Source organism: Tinamus guttatus, unplaced genomic scaffold, assembly GCF_059628265.1.
Source record: "Tinamus guttatus ecotype Peru unplaced genomic scaffold, ASM5962826v1 Tinamus_guttatus_pri_ptg000023l, whole genome shotgun sequence".
NCBI classification, from domain to species: domain Eukaryota; kingdom Metazoa; phylum Chordata; class Aves; order Tinamiformes; family Tinamidae; genus Tinamus; species Tinamus guttatus.
In genome coordinates, this window is record NW_028288557.1 from 3,940,784 (window position 1) to 3,961,937 (window position 21,154).

A 21,154-nucleotide genomic window follows, 5' to 3' on the forward strand; every position below is an offset into this window, starting at 1 on the left:
AAGTTTGTTTCCTATTAAAATATCTTGCTTAAGGAATTGCTCTTCATCCCCAAAGAAAGCTCTTCAATTCTGAAATGAACAGTTTCAGCTGAACTGAACTCCAACTACTTTTTCTTTTTTTTGAGCTCCAGAAAAGATTTGACAGCCTTGAAAAAGCGAAGTCCTGTGCTCATTGCTGCTCCCATTGCTACGGAGCCGAAATAGTTAAGTGCTTACAGGAGTTCAACTGCGTATGGAACAGAAACTAACATCAAAGAAGAATTAATGGAATTTTTATTATTATTATTTTAGAGTGGAGTTGTTCCTTTGTATCTTCTCATGCATTATATCAGCAAAAAGTAAAGTGGAAAAGGTGATATTTTAGGGTTTTATAACTTGTATTCCTAGGTAATGGCACTTGGATATCTATTTGTTCGTTGGCCTTGTGTTCTGATCAGGTTCACTGTGGCCTTCACTGCACTGCTGAGGGAAATGGTGCTGTCCTCCTACAGGCTTGGTATGGAAAATTTTTGGGTTATATAGGAAAGCGGGACACCTGGTGCGGACCCATACGGGCTGGGGAACATGCCTGTGTGGAGTCAGGCATCTACCTTCCTTCCTTCAAGTACCTTAAGAGCCCCAGCAGCCTGGTTAGCGTGAGGGATGCTCCAAATTTTGTAGCGTTTATAATGCATTGAAATGAGCCTTTGTATTTATAAAATACGTATTTGTGGTTTGCTGATATATCGTTACTCTCAATAGTAATTTCTCAGCTTTGTCATTACTATGTCTTATGTGTTATTCTCACTTTGTTTTATCAGCCATAGCATGAATATATTTGCTATATAGGCCTAAAAGCTTCCTCCAGGTGGTGTTGTATAATGCCACCATATGTGTCCAAGGACAGTTTTTACCTATGACTTGGCTGGGTTGAAATAATAGTGATTGTAATTGTTTTTATTTGCATGTGTCCTGAGGGAGCTTAGTGCTCGCTACCTACTTTACAGAGAGCTTTCAGTCCAAGCGGACAGAAATAATTCCGTCGGATGGGCGAAGCACACGGATGAGCTGGTTTGCGTTTAGGAAAGGAAGACTGAAGGTGAAGAGTGAGAGTGTTGAGAGAGAATGGGAAAAGACGGGTTGAATCAAGCAAAAAGAATTGTGGTGAGACAGAACTAACAGCGGGAGAAACGGGGAGAAAGAAATACATGAAGACATGGGCCACAGGAAGGGCATGGAGAGAGATGCCAAAGAGGAGGCTGAATGTACAAATTGGACTAGAGGGAAGCACTTTAAGGATGTGATTTGAGTGTTAGGAGGAGATGCCTAGGTATTTTGAATGAGAGTCCAGAAATATGTGCATATATAGTAATAAAGGGCTGCTTAAGTAAGGGAGAGCTTGAGGCCCTTCAAGGTTTAAGGTTTGTTCCCCTCCCATACATGGGTTTTATGGGAGCCTAGGTGGGAAGACTGATGGCAGGACTCAGGTAGGTTTGTGACTCTCACTGTCAAGTTGTTTGTGTGTGTGTGTGTGTGTGTATATATATACATATAGATTACCAGTAGGAAAGTTGCAATCCTTTTTGTCCAAAATTTTCAATTGCTAGTGAGAATTAGGGATTTTTTTGTGTGTGTCTGCTGGATGTCACTTGAAAGGACCTGATCCCACCGTCTTCTAAAACCCGTCCCTCCCAAGGAGACTCTGTGACTGTTCAAAAATGTGCATCCTCAGTATCTGCTGCCCAGAGCATCCCACGTAAGAGCTAAAACGGTGAGGTTGTATCCACAGAGGGCCATGCTCACCCCCAGGCTTCTCTCCCTGGAGTATTTGGGAAGAATACGGCTGTTATTAGCTGCAAAGTCAGCTTCTCTGATCCCTTTTCTAAGACTGGCGTGATATTATTGAGTATTTGTTATTCTGCTAGAGAACTTGCATTTTTGCAGTCATTAATCTTCTGGAGCATCTGAAGAATATTATTTACTAGCATCATCTTTTGACAACCTGAGTTTGTTTTTCAAGAATTTTGAGGAATGTGCAAGCATCCACACACTATGTGTGTATGCATATATATATATAAAATATAACTTCACATAATACACATATATATGCACACACACTATATGTGGTTATTTTATATACATATATAGCCACCTACAAAAATAACCTACTAAATCTCACATTACAATTTATTTTCCTATATTTTCTTTTTCTATGCCATTTATTTTCCATTAACATCACCCAAGCCCACTGCTCCCAAACCAAGAGTTATTTTCTTTTCGGATGCATTAGATGTTTTACAGAAACCTTTACGCATTTATTTTCCTGCTGGAGCCTGTAATCAGTCTTCAAGTAGCACCAAAGAGGTTGAGTGTAAAAGGAAAAACGAAATGCAGCTCAATAAAATGCTATTGGGAAAAAAAAAGAAAAAAAACAGTCTAAAGCTTAGCCAAATTCTAGGATTCTGATTAATTCCTCTTTCTTAGCTCCATATTCGTCCTTACTGTTGTTTATACATACTTGAGGATTAAAAGAGCTTTCTGGGACTTTGTGCTTATTGTGGCTTCAGAAAACATGCAGGCCAGAGCCTCATTCATTTTACCAGGGGAAGATTTTAGGTAGGAAGCTCCTCAAGCAAAACACTCTCCAAGAAAAAAAGATATATATATATGTTTTGGCTCAATGTGGATGAAGAATACTGGTTTTTATTTTGTTGGTGGTGTGTACATGGATATTGATTTTGATGCTCTAATATAAGGGATGAAGCTATTAGGATGCGTGTTTTGATAAGATATAATTGAAATTTAGCTATGAATATTTCAGGAAAAAAGACCAAAGAAAAGGCAGACTGATACTTAATCTACCTTGATAACAGGAAAAGGATGAAAATAATCTGTGTCTGAATGCTGCAGAACAGAAAAAATATCAAAAGAATGAAAGAAAAAATGAAAAGAGCTATTTTTACAATAGATTTATTTTTGTAATTTCAGTTCATGTACTGTATTCTCTGGTGAAAATGACAGTGTCTGGTTTACTTAGTATAAATGGCTTTAGGTTAGGAGGACAATTCATCTGGGCAAAAGCTGGCACTGGCGAAGTAACAAGAAAAATGGGCAAGCTGCAAAGGGATTAGTTTTAATTATTATATTCCTTGACACGAGATGATTTTTTTTCCTTTTTTTTTTTTTTTTTAATCATATCCAACATCACGTTTGGAGGAAATTCATTCAGGGTTATGTTTTTGGAAGCATTATCCTGCAAACCTGCTAAACCATAAGCTGAAGAGCAGCCTCTGATTCTGCTTGTTCTTACTAATTTTTCTTTTTTCTTGCCTTTATAGACGCACTACGAAAGCGGAGAGTATATTATAAGACAAGGTGCTCGAGGGGATACTTTCTTCATAATCAGCAAAGGGAAGGTGAGTTGGACACCCTCTTTAAGGAAAATTCAATGATGATGATGTGCTCTTGCAGTGTGGTGCCAGTCAACATTTTCTCACTCCCCAGTCGAGAGTGTTGCAACTCTTGACATTTAATTAAACTGACTGCGGCTCAATCAATAGGGAAGAGTGGTCTGAAGAGGGGAAGACCACAAAAAGTAGATTGTTCTACCAAGCTTTGGGGCTTGGTAACCCTTATGAAGCCTCTTGGTGGCTTCATAAGCCTCTCCTTTCTCTCCTCTTTTTTTTTTTTCCCCTTCCATTTGAAATTCCTTTTTAGCTAATGCTATTACACCTGACAAATATGTGGTATCTTTCCACCTCGTGGGATGCAAATGCTGAAGGGAATACGCAGTGATTTTTTTTTTCTCTCTATGGATGAGAAGCAAGGCATTAAAAAAAAAAAAGTAAACACAAAAGGGATAAATGTGCTTGACAGTAAGCCAGTGGAGCTGACACTTGCACGAGGCCACATATTAGTAGAGGGCTTGTGTAATTAAAGATACCAAAAAGCTCCTGGCATTCGTTGAGGAAGAGCAATCGCCGGATTGGGAATGGATCTGAATGACTGCTTCCAAAGGCTGTTGCCAAGACATCAGGTACTAAAACTAGCTGAAGGATCTAGAAGTGAAGGAGCTCCTAAGCAAGATCCTTCTCTTTCATTTTCGGCTCTTCACCATTAAGTTTGATGGCTTTCTCTCATGCTCTTCTAGTTCCCTCCACTCAGAAATGACATTTCCTGTTCTCCCAGAGTAAGGACAGCCATGACCCACGCTTCAAAATGCTTTCTGCAGCAGACCTCTCTTAGTGGATGGCAGTTCATCCTCTGTGCTTAAAAGGACATTTCTAATCTCTGATTTCCAACCTTACCCTTCCCACCAAAGGAACTGGCAGTCAGCTGGCAAAGATGCTTTTGGTTAGGTGGAAGTTCCCCCATCCCCAAAGAGTTTTTAAATCCAAATCCCTGTTGTCAACCCTACTGCACAACCTGCTGTTGATGCATATGATCCATCCAGTCCCCCTCAAGTCTTTACCTCCTCTCTGTCAGAAAGGAGAAGAAAGTCATGTGGGTCCTCGTGCCTTTGACTATGGCTCCAGAGTCCTGTAGTCATGCTTGATACACTCCACGTCATCGCTAGCCGTATTGTTGTCCATGTTCTCACTTTGACAGATCCGTTCACTGCTTGATCTTATGGCACCTGATGGCCAAAGAAAGATGATTCAATTTCTAGAGAAATTCCCAGACCATTCGCTAGATCCTTGCAACCAAAGAGAAATTCCCGCAGGGACCAAGTTGAATCTTGCAGAAGCTTCTCTTGCAACCTTACTGATTTGCAAAAGAGGAATCAGTGAATGATGAAAGATGACAGGAAGGGAAGACTGCTTAGTTTAATGCCTGCATTGAGATGCGTCAGCTACACAAGAACAACTCCATGATGAGGGTACAGGACAAGCACTGTGGCAGTGAATAAAAGCATCCATATATGCCATATAGACTTTCTGAAGTAGTGTCACATACTGCTAAAACCTCACCCAGGCACCTTACTAAGACAAAAATGTTTCTAGCTCCAGATCATGTATCTGAGAACTCACATGTCCCTTCTGCGCTCAGCAGCTTCATGCGAGCGTTATTGCTTGGGAATCTCGGGGAATCCGGCCTGGCAGTTCTCCTCTATTATAGTCTAATTCCTCAAGTCCTGGTGAAGAAAAAACAGAGCCTTGTGCAAAACAACCTGTGTACAGAAATCCCTTGAATAAAACATGGGCTGCAAGCAGTTTGATCCCCGCTGTATGCTAAATGCTGCAGCTTGGTGCCCATTGAGCCTGTTTTTTTTTTTTTGTGTAAGGATGATGTGTTGTGTCATAGGCTGGTTTCCTCCCTAAAAGTGATGCTTTGTCCCCGATTTCATCCGAGATCTTTGCTGGTGCCAAGGCAGTTAAAATGTGTCATCGTTTTGAGCCATGTCAGAATTACGCTCTCCTAATCCCTTCTCGTTTGTTTCTTAGGCTTAGCAGAGGTCATGGAGAAAGAGCTAAAAAATGCATTGTTTTCTTTGGTTTGTCCAAGGATTTTTTTTTTCTTGCTATAGGCTACAAATCTTCCTATCTCATCTGTTACGCTTCCCCTCCCCTCATCTAAGCTTCGATGAGTCACTGCAGATGTTAAATCTGGTGTATTGTAGACTGAGTGCTCATTAATGACTCAAAGCCGTTGTTTTTGCCATCCGTGACAGAGCATGGAGAAAGGTGCAGGACGCAATTGTAAATGTAATAGTAAATTTCAACCAGAATGTGTCTGAACCAGAAATAACGTGTCTGCTGGCCCCAATTTTGGCTTTGCATTTTGTGCGTGAAGGCGCTCTGATGAAAGCAAATCAACAGCCTGAAATGGAGATGGAGTTGAGAGATGGTCCCTTGTACACAGAGATACCTCCAGAGCTCTTAGCTTTGAGTGACTCAATTTGGAAATGTCCATCCATCTCCACTGACTGTAGAGGCAGCTTGGACAAGTACATCTACAGATGACTTGCTGTGATGATACCCACCCTGCACTCACTGCAGGGGACCATATTTCATCTGCCTTCTTGCACTTCAGGATGTGCAAGTTGCCTCTGGGAACACTTTCCATACGAGACTCATCACTCATGGAGACTTTTGAGTCCTTGGTAGCTGTTGACATGTGGCGTGCCACATCTCAGCAAGCAGTCAACATCAGGGACTTGGTCACTGCTTGGCTGCCAGGGCTTGGATCCCATATGGGTTCTGGACAGATGCCCGAAGGTGAACGGGAGCCGCTTTCTAAGATAATGCATAGTAGCAGAATCTTCAGAAAGATCAATTGCTACTTTTCTATGCTATTTTTCTTCAAACGTTCATATGAATGAACGTTTGCTTCAGCTATCATTATCTTTCACCTGAATTCAAGAGAAGGACCACTAGGAGTCCTTAATCCTGTGTTGTTCCAAATGGTTTCATTTCAGTTATGTATAAATGTATTTTTTTTTCTTAAGTGAACTTAACAACACAAGAAATCCTATGTAACTAAGCTATCAGAATGCTCCGCCATGTGCCTCTCTTATACACATGAAATATTTGGAACCCCTTTCTGCTGTTGACCCATATGGCCTATGACTGTGCTTGTGCAGCCAGCTCCATGCTGAAAGCTTAAAATATTCAAAAAATAGGAATATGGCACTTTTTGCAAGAGTTATATGTGTTTGAATGGAAAATAATTATTCATTTTCTTGAATGGTTTGAGACCAGCTTATGGGGAATGAGAAATTGCAGTATCAGGACAGAAGACAGGCCAGGAGAATAAGGTGGCTCCCAGGGAGGAACCTAGAAGAGCACATTTTCTAGGAGATGTCTAATCCCTCTCTGAGCAAGCAGATTTTATTAGTTAATTGGAAGTTTTTAAAATGCAATGGGGGGGTTGACTTTTCCACAGGTGAATGTTACACGCGAAGACTCCCCCAGTGAAGATCCTGTCTTTCTCCGCACTCTAGGAAAAGGAGATTGGTTTGGAGAAAAAGCCCTTCAAGGGTAAGTGCTCCTTCTGATGTTGCTCTTCTATTGAGATATTTTTGCCAAGGGCTGTCCAGGCATTTGGAAACAGGTTAGAAATGCCTTGGAAGTGCTTTGACCAGCTGCATTTTGTGCCTTGTCCCTTGGCCCTGCGTGCTGGGGTGAGACCGGTCATGGGGACCCAGCAGGGATGGGGAAATAAGATTTGGGTTGCGATCATGTGGCCAAATACAGATCCTCCCCTTCCTGCTCGTAGATGTGATAAAATAGCTTATCTTTGCACTGTCTTCCCTTGGAGGATCCAAAATGTTTAACTTTCATCAACATAGAGTGATGTGTAGGATAAGGGCATGATTATGGTGTTCTAGGTGAGGTAGACAGCTGAAGGTAGAAGGATGTGGGGGGTTTGGTGTGTGTGTTTTTCTCTTTTTGTTTTTTTTATTTTTGTGGTGATGTATCTGTGTGAGTTTGGGGAACGGGGTAATTGAAAGTGACTGACCTGTTTTATTTTCCTTCGGTCACTTTATCTAGAAGATGACTTTGGTGAAGGAATGGAGTAGAAATTGTAAATCTCTTTTAATCAGATGATTATTATAAAAGCATACCCTATTTCCATAGGGAACAGTAAAAATGGAACTAGTACAACATGCTTTAGGACACACTTTAGGAATTTAGGACATGCGTTAACCTTGAAGGACGACCACTTGGGCCTGTCCTGGGTACTTCTCTCTGCACGGGGCATCTCTTTGGCACTTTGTTAACACATCCAGGACCTCGTCAATCGGCCTTCTTTCCAAAAGAAGAAACTACAACGGCTCTAACCCAAATTTTGAGCTACTTCTGGCAGCCGGGGAGTACAGCACAATTACTCCAGCACACAAAACGCTTGAGTGTCACCGCTGAAAATCCAATACTCGTTTTATTAAACTAAGCGCCCTTTTTTTGGTTACTTTTTAATAATATGAGAGATGCGAGATACACTTTTTTTTTACCCCTACAAGCATATAAACTCGATGAATTATTAACACGTGAGTATCTTCTAGAACATCACTGCTCAGCGCTCGTGGTAGACCTTCAGGATATTTCTCCTGTGTATGAAAAATACACTTATGACTGGCAGTTTAAGATAAACTCAAAGAAACTTCTAATCTATTTTATTTTTCATCCTTGAATATTTTTTCAAAGCTCTCTCAGGATTTGTTTAGCCATAGCTTTGTAAAATACTGTTAAACTATACTTGGGAGCAAATGCATTAAAATAAAAAAATATATATAATTTTGCAATTTCTGATGTGTAGGAGTCAGTAACAGCTCCAAAACATTTTTTCCTGACAACATGAAGTAATAGTTGCAGTTTTCATTCTGCATATTGCTGCACAGCAGGAGGACAGATCCCAACTATCTTGTGTTCTCTGAGAAATATTTAAACTGACATGGAAATCCAGTAATGAAATACATTATTTTGCCCTTTTTTCTTTTTTTTTTCTTTTCCCTGTGTGCACCAGATGGCTCTCGTTATTTCACAGTATCCCATTGCACCCAGACAGGAACAAAGCAAGTCATGAAATCATCAGGCATGTTATCTTACAGGAATACTTAGGGCTCCCAAGGATTACATGGTTCTCCTACTTTCCTGTCTGGGTGAATCAGGGATAGCAGATGTATAATTTACATTATAAAAATACATAATTTGGAATGTATTTGCCATTGGTTATTTTGCTGTGCTATTTCTTTAATTCAGAAATCAAATGTATAGAACCATTGTGGCAACTTTCTAGCAACGGGAAAAGGACACAGAACTAAGTCGGCAAAGGAAAACCAGGGAAATAACTCAGTGCAACTAAAATAATGTGTATTTTAGTAAAATGGACTTATAATTACACATTCTCTTGTGCTCGGAAGTGTCTTTAATTCAGTTGCCACCAGAGGTAGCTAGTTGGATGTGACCAAGACTTACATTGGTGAGCTTAGAGGGGAAAAAAAGTTGGTGTTTAAATTCATGTAGACATTGTTTTGGTGTTGATTTTCGTGATTTCATTAAGCCAGAGAAAAGTGTTTTCACTTGATGGGAGGTGAGGACAGCACCATGCAGGACTGCTGGAAGAGATGATTTTAATTATTTTAAGGCAGGCATATTGGAAAGCTGGAAGGATGTGGAAAGCCTTCCCCCCGCTGTGGCTGCATTGACCAAGGGTTGGCTCTCAGATGAGACCTGCTGGTGGTCACCTCCATGGGCAGCTCTTGGTTGGACTCTGTTTGAAGGGTATCCTCTGCCTGCTTTCTCTTTTGGAAAGAGTAAAGTGTGCGAGGGGTGTTGTTTGTTGGTTTTTTTCTAAGATGTACTAACAGAGCGAAGAAGTAAGGTGGATATTTGGGTCTTGCATTGGGTAGGAGCACAGATCTTGGGGTTCCTAAATCAACCTCTGAGGGTCATCAGCTACTTAGGTATAATGTGTAGGGACTTGGTGTCCACTGTCTAGGGTATCCACACTGCACTGCGATACCATGGAGCGGTTTTTTGGCCTGTCTCCTTTTCTTCTTCTGTCTTGAAAAAGAGACTGCAAACCCTTTGGGGACACTCCTGTTGCTTGCTGAATGGGAATGTAGTAGGACTCTTGGCTAGTCCCTAGAGAAAAAAGACCACAAAATAAGCTGGAGATATTCATGGATCAAATGAAGAGGGTTTGATTTTTGCTTTCAAGATTTTGGGGAGAAGGCTGACTTGAGGAACTGGTGACATTTTATAGCTTGAGCTCCTTTTCCTGCAAATGACTCTGTTTTGTTGCCCTCGAGATCGTTTGGAAATGTGTGCGGTGGTGCCAGTCTCTTGCAGGAGCCACCAGCACCTCCTACGTGCAGGAGAACTTACACTATTTCCCATTTATATCTCCACCTCCAGAGGCTTCTGCTCAGTTAAATTCCCACCATACCAGAGACCATCTGTCCTTTAATTCCCCAAAATCTCTTGGCTATGCTTCGCCTATGTTAGGACCCCCAAAATCTTTGGGATATTTTCTGCACTGCTCATCTGCAGTGGTAAAGCAAGGTATGCCCATATATGCAGTAATGCCAGCAGAACATATATTTTCCAACTGCTCAAAAAACTTGGTATCGTCTTTCCACCCTCACCGAAAGCGGTGCAGGCGTCTGTGCTGAATTTTGTCTTCAGGGTTTTTTGTGTGCGGAGGCGATGGTCTGCAAAAAGGAGAGATGAGAGAAGGAAAAAAAGCAGCTTTGAAAGTAAGAAATTAAATCCAAGATCCAGGTGGCAATGCCATTGCTTTATTTTATTCTTTTTTTCTAAATTAATGCAAAGATTAAATATAATTCCTAAAAAATGTACAAGGCCATGACAACAGAGAAGTGCCAGTAGGACATTAGAGTACTGGCAATGCTGATTTAATTTTTTTTTAATGTTTTCTCTTGCTGTGGCCAGGGTTATGAATCTGCTTCTAGCAAAAATGGGTATAAATACTAGAGGAGGTGCTGAGGTCCCAGTAACGTATTCCTGGTCTTGACCTTGGCATGACTCTTGATGCCATCACTGTGCAATTGCAGTGCTGGTCCTTCCGAACTGACCCTTACGCTGCTTCCAGATAAGTTTTTTAATTTGCTAAATGCACTGTTGCTTCTCGCAGCTCTTGTTACACCTGAGCAAAGCTGTCCCCATGTCCTTGACCGATCACTCAATCTAAGTGCAGCATTTCATCTTAGTTCGAACCTTGCTCACGATCGTCTTCCTTCCACCTTCCTTAGCATTTTCTGACTCATTAACTGAATTAACTGATCCTGAATTTTTTCTGCGAGAGGAGAAAGGGATGGAGGCTTGGATATGTTTTGTGCCCAGGGGAATTTCTTGGAGGCAAGAAGGAGGTGGTGGCATCAGCAAACATTCATTTTGGAGGGCAATGTGTGTCTTGTTTTCTAGTTGGCAAAGAGAAAGGACTGATGTTTCTGGGTTGTCCTGGCACATGCTGAGCAATGCGCTGTTTGCTTGCCCAGATCTGCACTGCCCTGCTCCCCAGGCCTTTGCTTTTGAGTGCTTAGGGCTTAAATCTTCACTACATCAAGGATTTAAGCTCCTGGAACTTGGCTGCCTGAGTAAAAGGCCTCTGCGTGTTTTAGTTGCAGCCGAACACGAGAACGACCCATCATCTCCTGAGGATATTTGCTGATGAAACATAAATATCGCAAGAAACACAAATATTGCTCTGATTCTAGATGGTGAGCAGAGCAGTCCCTCTGTTTTGTAGCTACCCACCAAAAGTGTTCTGCAGTGTCCACAGGTTTTTAGGTGTTTTCCTTGGCCAAAGCAATTTCCTCTGGTTCCCTGTGGAACCTCCTCCAAGAGGGTCAGAAGGACCTGAGCATGGTCCATGCTCTTCTCCTCAATGCCAGCTGGTGGCTGAAGGGCAGTCCCTGCTACGAATCCATCAGTCATCCCCAGTGGGAGTTCAAAGCCCTGTGTGGGTCTGGGAACACAGCAGAATTATCCTGTAAAAAGAAAAAAAAAAAGCCACGGGAATCGATGGTTGAAAAGGGACAGCATCCCACTAGGCTTGGTGGTGGGAAGAGATTCACAATTCCCATTCTTTTCTCAATCCCTCAGACATGTAAAAAAGGCAAAGGAGCCGATTCCTACAAGATCAGCCTGGGGAAAATGCAAGTTTCCAGCCCAGAGCCCTCTTAAGATTATGTTCCCCTTGCCCCGTGCTTGGCTTTGCGTGGAGGGAAGAGTGAGAAGGTCTTGTCTGCAGCATCTCAGAGCAGCGCTGTGAACAGTTACGGGCAATGACTGAAAGTTAAGACAAGAGGATGTTCACTTGGTGTTACGTAAAAATTGTTAATTACCATTGATGCCAAATAAGGGATCTTTTAATTTATAAATTTGCAGCATTGTGGCTTAGTTGCCCTCTTTACTTCAGCATCTGCAGCACGGTGGGAGTAACTCAGCTGCCTGCATCCAGCATGTTATCCCCAGAGAGCAACAGGAAGTTTTGCCGCCCGTTATGCTAGCATTTTCCCCATTTATTACGAATATGAGGTAGTCTGCAGACATATTTCAGATGTTATGGCCTTATATTCTGCTGTTTAGGTGGTTAAGTGCACAAAGTCTCAGAGAGGAGACCTCTTGTGCAGGACAGCGTGCAGCTCTCTCATCCAAGATGCAGGGAACATCGTGAGGTTTCAAAAGGCTTCCAAAAGCTCTTGGAATACCCGGAAATGAAAAAATATCTTGAAGGCTTTGGACTGTAAGTGCTCTAAACCATGGCCAACCAGAAGCAAAGAGGGAAGGTGACATCTGGAAGATGTCACCATATGCTTCCCCATGGTGTAGCCTTTCTTCCTGCAGGCATCTGTCGCAGTTAGCACCAGGAGGATTGGCTGTGTGGACCTTTGATCTGGTAATCTTAGAAGCGTGCACCACACCATTAATTAACTATTATCAAAATGAACAGCTGCGTCCACTGAGAGTGGAGATACTCCTGTTGTAAAGGGAATTAGGAAACGTTCTGGGGCCTTGCGACTAAATATTGGTTGCCAAGATGGTTGTCCCAATTCTGCACATAGAAATCCCTTGCTATTTGTAGATTTTATAAAATACAACCATGTCTTACGTGTACTCATGCAGGAGTTTGCTCTGACCATCTTCTGTTTGTTGCCCGAAGCTCTTTAATGCTGTAGGAAGCTTTCTGGCAGGCGAGAGGCTCTTGCTCAAGAGACTCATCCAAAGCTTTTTAGGATGATCTGGGGCGCTCACAGTGGTTTTTGTTAGGCAGTTCCAAAAATGTAGATCTGTATTTGTTACGGGGAAAAGAAATAGGTTTGTTCCTTTTAAATCTGTCTTTGCTTTAACAAATTTACGGAGAAGTGTGGTGGGAGCAGAAGGACACGGAGGCAGAAGAGGACGTGTTGCTTTTAAGAGCATCCTTCTGTCCATCTAGCCCAGCGTCCTCCGTTGGACAGCAGCTGGTGGCAAATATCCACGTGCGAGCGGGGAGCAGGAGCAGGACTGGGGATGTTCCCCCAGCGTTTCGTGGCCTGGGGCTGAAGAACATCCCCAACCAGAGCAGGTGGCTTTGTATTTTATAACCCTTGATGGTTTTTTTTCACTTTGGTTTGCTTCTCAGATTCACGCCAACGTGTTTATCATCCTCAGCCTTCTGCGCCAATTAGTTCCACAGTTTAACTGCGCGGGAGGTGAAGAAATGTCTTTTGTTTGCTTTGGCCAAGCCATCTGCTCCTTTCCTGAGATCCCTCCTCCTTGAATGTGCAGTTGGCTGTTTGATTCACTGATAGTGCAAGAAACCCTTGTCTGAGGCTGTAAATGGGGCAACAAGCTTTCCACATGCCCTTTTTTGCAAGCTAAATCATAATTTTTCTTTGTGATGTTTATGGTTTGTGGCAGCCCAAGCAATTTAGGAATACCTCTTCACCTTGGCCTTGCTTTTTGCTTAGCACAAGGTAGTCCTTTTAGGTAAAAATATTCTGGAGCTCGGGAAAATGGACTGCAGCATCGTTCTATGTAGTTGACAAGTCATAGGCTGGTGATGCAGAAATCTAGTAATGTCACAGGTGACCTCCATTGCTTAATTGTCCTATTGCTCTCAGAAAGCCAGGAAGGCTTTCCTGATGTGGACCACCTATCAAGGAATATGAGATGTACTCCTTCACATCTGCACATCCTAAGGGCTTCTTCAGGACATGAATAAGTGAATTGGGTGAATTAGGAGAACAACAGCAACCTATAAGATTTTTGATACCCTGCTCTTGGCAAGCTCAGTTTTGGTTTGGAGGCAACTTTGGATGACTTTTTCTAAACTTGACTAACCCCAGATATTTTATGCCCAGGATTTTTTCCCAAATAAAGCTAGCTTGGAAACTGTTTTGCCTTGCCAATGTCTTCTCCTTGCAAACATTTTGAACTATGCCTTCCAAATTTCGAAAATCTTACCTTTGGTTGTGAATTAGTGGCTGGAAACCTGTCGTGGAGACTTTGGCAATTAGAGGGGGGATAAATGATACTGAGGATGTCTCTCTTGGCATCTCTGCTTATATGACCGTGTAAAAAAAGCTAAAGCAGGGCTGGATTTCAGCAATGAAACCTTGGATCAGGGCTTTTCAACTGCTTGATTTCCCATTGTCAAGCATCTTGTCGCAAAATATCTTGTGGTTTGGTATTATTGAGTGGGAAATCAACCATAGCCTTGTTTTATAACAAAGCCAAACAATAATAAAAAAAGAAGCGCTGCAACTCAACAGCAGCAAATGCAGCAAAAGCCAAAAAATGATTCTATACCTTAGCGAGATCGGTGAGGGCCGGCGCTGCCGTATTTGTGTGTCTTATCCATCGCCGGCCATCGGTGCTGAATTCTGAGTAGCCACTTTGCATTTAGGAAACGTATTTGCCCAAGATCCGTAATCATGAAAATGCATCAGCTGCTGGAGGAAGGCAGTCGTGTTAATAGAAGGTCTGTGCATAAAATCTGCTTGTTTTTATAGGCCAAAAAAAAAAAAAAGTATAATCAAAGAAGAAATACAAACGACTGGCTTTCTACTTTCTCTGCCAAACAGAACTTCTTTTGAGAAATGGCCATTAGATGATCAGTGTCAAATTCCAAATACTCCCTTTTTAGCATCAGTGGATAAGTGAAGTTGCTTTCACTTCTACAATAGCGTCATGCTGAGGGCCAACATGGGATGACCTCAGTGAAGTTAGTAAATAATCGGGTGGTTTGGAGCCTTAACAATAACAAGCATTAGTTTGTAACTGCTCACATTATTGATAGTTCTGGCTCTTTTACAGCTGACTCAGACTCTGGGAACTAAAACTGTTCAAATATATATATATATATATATATATATATAAATCAGATAACAAAGTTTTGCCAGATGGAGGAAAGCAAAATTACAAAGGACTTTTATTATGGAGATATCTGCTTCCACTTATTGTAGTAAGTGTTTCTGAACGCCTTTATTTTCTCATTTCTTCTTGCTTCATCCTGTTGTGCAGCTTGAAAGAAGCCTCTTAAAAGAGGTAATGCCACCAACACTGAGGTATTATATTGTTGTTGTTATAGCGCTCTTAAAATCATGTATAAATGTTTCATTCATCGAAAATTGATTTTTTTTTCCGGGCAGCAGGCTTAGGAGGACCATTGTGCTGTGATGCCTGCCTAGTCATTGCATGAGTACTATAAATCAGTATCATGATATATAATATTTAATATTAAGTCTTATGATTCAAGAAGAACATAGCATTCCTTACAGAAGCCCAGGGAAATAATTCCAGCTCTCAAAACACAAGATCAAAACTCTTAATGCCTTTAAGATAGTATAGTCGTACTAGACCCCCACCTTTGGAAGAACAAATTGATGCAAGTTTGTATTTAATACATTTTTCTAATGAGCTGCTGTTTTCTTGGTCTTCCTATTTTTATATGGAGTATTGTGAATGATTCTTAATTGCTTTTGGATGTAATTTATATTCTTCGGGCTATTCCATGGGGAGGAGAAGGAATTTTTACAATTATAGAGGTGTTGTTCTTAAGATTGCTTTTCCATAACTAGCCTGTGAGTCTGTGTAGTCCTTGAACAACCTAGTTCCCTTTGAAAACTCACCTGGAGATCAGCATTGCAACCCTGAAATTTTTAAGCACTGGGGACTCGTTAGAGATTATCTCCTAAATACAGTGAGCCTGGACTTCGGTTAACTCTGGTTTTGCTTTGTGAGGATAAAAAAAATAATGGAAGTTAGGTACATGTCAACGCTAAAGCCAAATAAATTTTAACTTGCTGGAGTGTTGCAACCCCAAGAAACAGTCTGTGACTGATCACATCTCTGGCGACTTCATGGCAGGCTCTGCGTCCTACCACCTTATGCTTAAGGGTCACTGGCCTGTAGGTCTTTTGTGGTTTCCAGAGAGCCAAGCTGTTCCAAGGGATGATTCATGCCTTGCTGAAACGGATCCTCAGCCATCCCCCTGGAGATGCCGAGCTCTCACCGTAACACGTCGGCAGCTGGCCCAGACCTGATGACAACTTTTAGTAGGCTAATGGAGGTCAACCATCTCGGAGACATTGACTCTGTTTTCCACGGGACAAAGGGGCGGAAGAACAGCCTCAGAGCAGCTGCTACCAGCAGAGAGTTTGATGATGAATATCTGTTTTCCAGATTTTATGTGATGTCTGTGCAACTATTAAGTAACATGGTTAACGGCCGTGGGCACGCTTAAAATCAGGTATGAAATATTCATCAGATGGGAGCTGGCAACACTGCCTGCATGAAAGCTTATTTAGCCCTACTTCATTAAAACTTTACTCTATTTAAAGACTATTTGCAGGTCACCCTTTTTAACTGAACTGGAAATTTAAATTGATTTTTAAAAAGATCAAGAGAGGAGTTTCCCCTTTGACGGACCGTAGTGGAAGAATGGGTTGGGTTTTTTGCTTGCTTGACTACTAAGTGTGAGGACTAGTTGGTGATGGGCTACGCTCTTGAGCTTTGGCAGAGTTCTAGAGGTAAAATGTGATTTGTACCCAAACTGTGTCATAGTCACCTTTGCAAAGTACAGGGCAGAGGACCCGATACACTCCCTTGAGAGCTTTGGGGGCAAAAAGGAAAATTTGAGGGGGCTATAAAGTCTTTAGACATTGCAAGATAACACTCAAGAATACTGTTCATTGAGGATCCAACAAAGGTGCTCTTTTTGCTGTTGCTTTTTTTTATTAAAGAAGCATCTCCTCTTTCTCAAAGGGCTTAAACATTAGCAGGTGGTTCACGGGATGTGCTGGAGGTGTTTTTGGCTGCAGAGCAAGCATCGTCCTGCTTGTGGCACGGGAGGGTGAGAGGTGAACGGCTGCAAGCGGCTGCCGGAGACGCAGCGGGTGGTTGTGCAGGTGCTGCATCCCGCAGAGGGAAAAAAATACGAGTTAAAAATTGGAGTGTTTGGAGCAGTCTAGCTAACAGGTTGAAAGCAGAAATCATCTCCAGGTAGGCGTATGACAGTATCTGACTGGGTTAGCTGTGTCACTGTGAAAAACGTGTGTGCAGTGTCATCTGAAAAGAAGCGGGTTGTAGCATCCTAACAATTCTTGTGTTGACAGCCCTGTATTTATTACACCCACCTTCTTGCTCGAGAGGCTGACTTTGGGCTTTTCGGTTGGCTTTTGGGTTGCAAACAAGGTTGTCAGCTGTGCAAATGATTTTGAGTTGGCTTGGACACCCGGCAAACTCCTGATTTCAAATAAAGTCCTAATGCCTGCATGACCCAAACGTTCCAGCTGTGTTGGCAATGCTGTAATCTGTGCAGAAAGGCCGGACATTGCGATACCCACTCTGCACCTAAAGGGTTTTAGAGTCGGAAGTACCTCTGGGTTGGGTGGGTGGTCCAAGACTGCTCTCCCAGGCCCTGCTAGACCAGATCTCTTAAGGCTTGCTCTTCCATTTTTCATCTTCCCAAGTGTGAAACTATTGCTGTGTCTCCACAGACTCCCAGCCTCCTGCTTTGCAATTAATGCTTGGCATTTACAATTAATGCTTGGCGTTAGAGTTACTTTTATATCTTAGGCTAGACCATTCCTGCCTTTAGCATCTTTGCAGCAGGGCTGCTCACAGCGGAGATGTAAAATCAAGCCCTGAGGGCTCCACTTTCGATCACAGCCTTCGAATGCGAAATAAATCACATTATCCGTTAACGCAAACAACACTGTTAAGCTTCTGAATACTCACTGCCTTCAAGCAAACACATGTTGTTCCTCTCTAAAAGAGAAGAAGGATCCAGCGTAGCTCCTGGGACTTTGGAGGCCAGCTGGAAATATCATCCTCAGTGTTTTTGCGGTTAAAAATAACTGGATTGTATTCTGCCTAGACAAAGTCAGGTTTTATTTTAAGCACACCAGAAACCTGAGCATAGCTCTCCAAACTCAGTGCAGTGCTCTTGTTACAGCATCAGAGCCTGGTCTGCAAGGGTCACGTTACCTTTGGGTTTGCCTAGCGTAATAAATGTTAAAAAGTAGGCTTTTATTTATTTATTTATTTTATTAAGAGGATGCACCCAGCTGAGGTGTCTGCATACTTAATGCAAAGGATTTGGGTTGTTAAATGCCACGCTGTTGAGGAATGCAATTTATCTCTATGTGCTTAATGACCCGCTCGGATTTTGCTAGGATCAATCATATCATTAGCGGCCCTTGGAAACGCTTGCTCGGCATTTCCTTTTTTTAGGCTGAATTTACACTTGCTCCTTCAAGACCCCCTTTTATGTAACGGTAACTGCGTGGATGCGGGGGAAGAGGGCATGACCCAGCCTGTCTTGGGAATGGGTTGTGCTGCCGCGTTGGGCTCTAACCTTCATAGTCGAAATGGTGCAAAAAACCTGCTAATGGGACTTAAAGGAAGACTTACTGCCTGCTGCTATGCCCCAGTAGATGTTTTTAATACTCTGATGACCTTTAAGGAGGAAATGTTTAAGGGGGATGAGGGACACTATTGTGAGATTCAACTTTTATGTAGTATTCTGGAGGATTATTTATGTAGCGTGAGTGCTTCTCACTGGGTTTCCCCTCTGCCCGGTATTTTAAAAGTAGAAGCTACTCAAATTAAATGGGTTTTATTAAAAGGTATCATGACCTTTCCTCAGTAGATCAAGCTGCCTGACTTGATGAAGGGGAAGGAGGACACCAGGACATGGGCGTCTGGATGAATCCCTTGTTTCTAGCCCTTTCCATGATAGCCTAGACCATGCTGCTTCCAAGTTGCCTGCCCGCTTTAAGCCTAGACATCAGATTGGCTCCGCTCTTTGGTGTTTGGCTGGCTGAGGGTTGAGGATGTCCCAGGGCTGTCAGCTCATCTCAGCTTGCGTGGCGAGCTTGCATGTAGAAAAAAGAAAACTTCTTCTCCTGGGGGAAGAAGAAAATAACGGGTCGATGGACTGCATCATCTGTTGTTTTGCATTTAGGGCTGCTTTGGAATAAGAAATCAAAATGTTTCATTGCATGAGGCTGCCAGAAAAAGTTGTTTTCGTAAGACTAAAGTGAAGAAGAGCAGGGTTAGGCTTGTCTCCTCCAAAACTCTCCTCCATTGGTGCTGGCAAGGGTTGAGGTTCAGCCCTGGGTGCTGGGAGTTGGGCAGGAAGCCAAGCAGGGCTCCCCAGGGAGAGACAGGTCTTCTCCTTCGCTTCGCATAGGCCAGCCTTCCGTGCCAGGATTGCTCCTATGCATGCTGAAGGCCCAGTATCTTCTCTCTTTGCTTCTCCTTCTCAAATTTGTATCCCCAAATTCATTTGTTCTCGTGCTGCCAAGCTGCTGTGGCAGAAATTCTGGAGCCAGGCTAATTTCCTCTCATTACCATTATCGTCCTCCCAGTCCTGTCATCTCTCTAAGCAAGCTGCACAGTCCCAACTGCCTTTTTGTTCCTTAACAGGCATTTGTCAAACTCGCTACTCCGTTTTCCATCCAATATCGCACTGTTTTTCTCCTGGAAGGGAAATGACAAGCTGTCATTTGCCTGGCTTGCTCTCCCATGTCCCACAGACACCCCCGTCTTCCTCCTCCTCACCAGATCTTCTCTCCTGACCTGCCAAGTCATCTCTGTGCTTCTTTTCTTGTCCCGTCTCTGATCTTGCTTTCTCCTTTCGCTTTACTTCTTGCTCTGTTCTAGATCTTATCACATCCCTTTGCTTTCTGCTCTGTCCTAGATATTATCGCACAGCAGGCAATGTGCTTTGCTCTCCCCTGTTCTAGAGAGATGTCTCCATCCCCATCTACTGCCTCTTCTTCCTTCTTTCTGGTCACTGGTAGCATTTCATGTTGAAAAGTGTTGGGATTTCTTGTCTTCCAGTGTTACAAAATCATTAAATCATGGTTTGGGTGGGAAGGAATTCCTAGATGTCATCGAGTCCAAGTCCTGGCTCAAAACAGGTCTGGCTGGATCAAGATGCTCATGGCCTTGCCAAAATGCATGTCCATGCATAATTCAAATACTTAGATTTTTTTGTCTTTTTTTTCCTTTCCTCTCTTCAACTTCTATTCTATGAACTCCAGTGTAAGTCTTCTTGTAAGCCACTCTTTGCAGCAAAATAATCAAAACCCAGGGCCAGCAACCAATTTCTTCCTTCTTTTTGAGTTGTCATTTAAATTCAGAGCTGCCAGCACTTATCTTCTCTCTGCCTCTATGACTTTCTTCTCATTATATGCCATGGAGAACCCATATCCATTCTCCAGTTTTCTGTGCAGGGTTTCACAGTGGTTGTTCTCTAGTTCTCATCTTTTTCTCTCTTTGCGGTAACTTCAATTACTCATCTCTGTATGGGCGCCTCATCGCTCATTTCTCTTCCGCATGGGAATCCCGGATATTTCTTTGCCTTGTGTAGACTGACTGCCAGTGTGACTACAATAAAACATGTAGTCTTCCCTGCTAGCTACTGCTTCTCTGCACAATGGTACCAATTTGACTGCTCTCCACATCCCTAGAAGGATTTCGTCTTTGTTTTCCTCCAAAGCCCACCTTCACAGTGTGTCTAACCTGAAAGGTTTTGATACAGGAGTTCTCCAGGATACCTTCATAGCTGCTCACCTGGCAAACTCTCTGCAGTTTTCACTGTGTTTTCCACACTCCGTGTGAAATCATGTCCTAACGACAGGCTGAGAATTGCCCCTTGAGCTTATGAGCAGTTGGGGGCATCTCCTGGCACACGCATGTCCTGAGTCTCACCCAGAGGCTCAGGGCTCCAACCGAGCGCTGGTCACAACCTCCTCCACAAGTGTGCCGGGATGAGAGCCCAGCCGTGATGCGATTAGGATGCCTCTTGGGCACCACTCAGCAATGCTCTCCTCTCTCTGTGACAAGTGCTATTAGCCATAATAAATTGTTCCTGCCATAATTACCAAAAGCACAAGTCTTCGCCGTCAGAACCTCTCAAAAGTGCTAATTTGATTGCAGTAATGAACTTCCCACGCTTATTCCCTCAGATACATGCCTGCTATTGAGTGAGGTCTCTGTAGGCTATAGCACCTTCTTTTTTTTCTGAAGTATAAATTGGTTGTGACCAGCTTAAAGATGTTAATGATGATCTCAGGAGTTGTGCTGCCAGAGGAGCATCAATTATCAGACGTGCAACAATCTGATGGGGGAATATCAGGCGGCATCCCCTGGCCTCAGGGCAGCTGTTTCCTGTGGTTTAAGAGCACTTGCATTAAAAAAAAAAAAAAGAG

The 21,154-nt window shown here is 42.7% G+C and overlaps 1 protein-coding gene across 2 annotated transcripts in view; it reads left to right on the top strand.

The window, feature by feature from the left end:
• PRKG1 (protein kinase cGMP-dependent 1) overlaps window positions 1–21,154 on the top strand; it is a 305,135-nt gene that overhangs the window by 211,974 nt on the left and 72,007 nt on the right. For both annotated transcript variants that reach the window (XM_010224611.2, XM_088525673.1), the window contains exons 6-7: window positions 3,318–3,395; window positions 6,865–6,959. In XM_010224611.2, coding sequence (XP_010222913.1) covers window positions 3,318–3,395; window positions 6,865–6,959 — 173 coding nt within the window. The remainder of the gene's footprint in view (window positions 1–3,317; window positions 3,396–6,864; window positions 6,960–21,154) is intronic.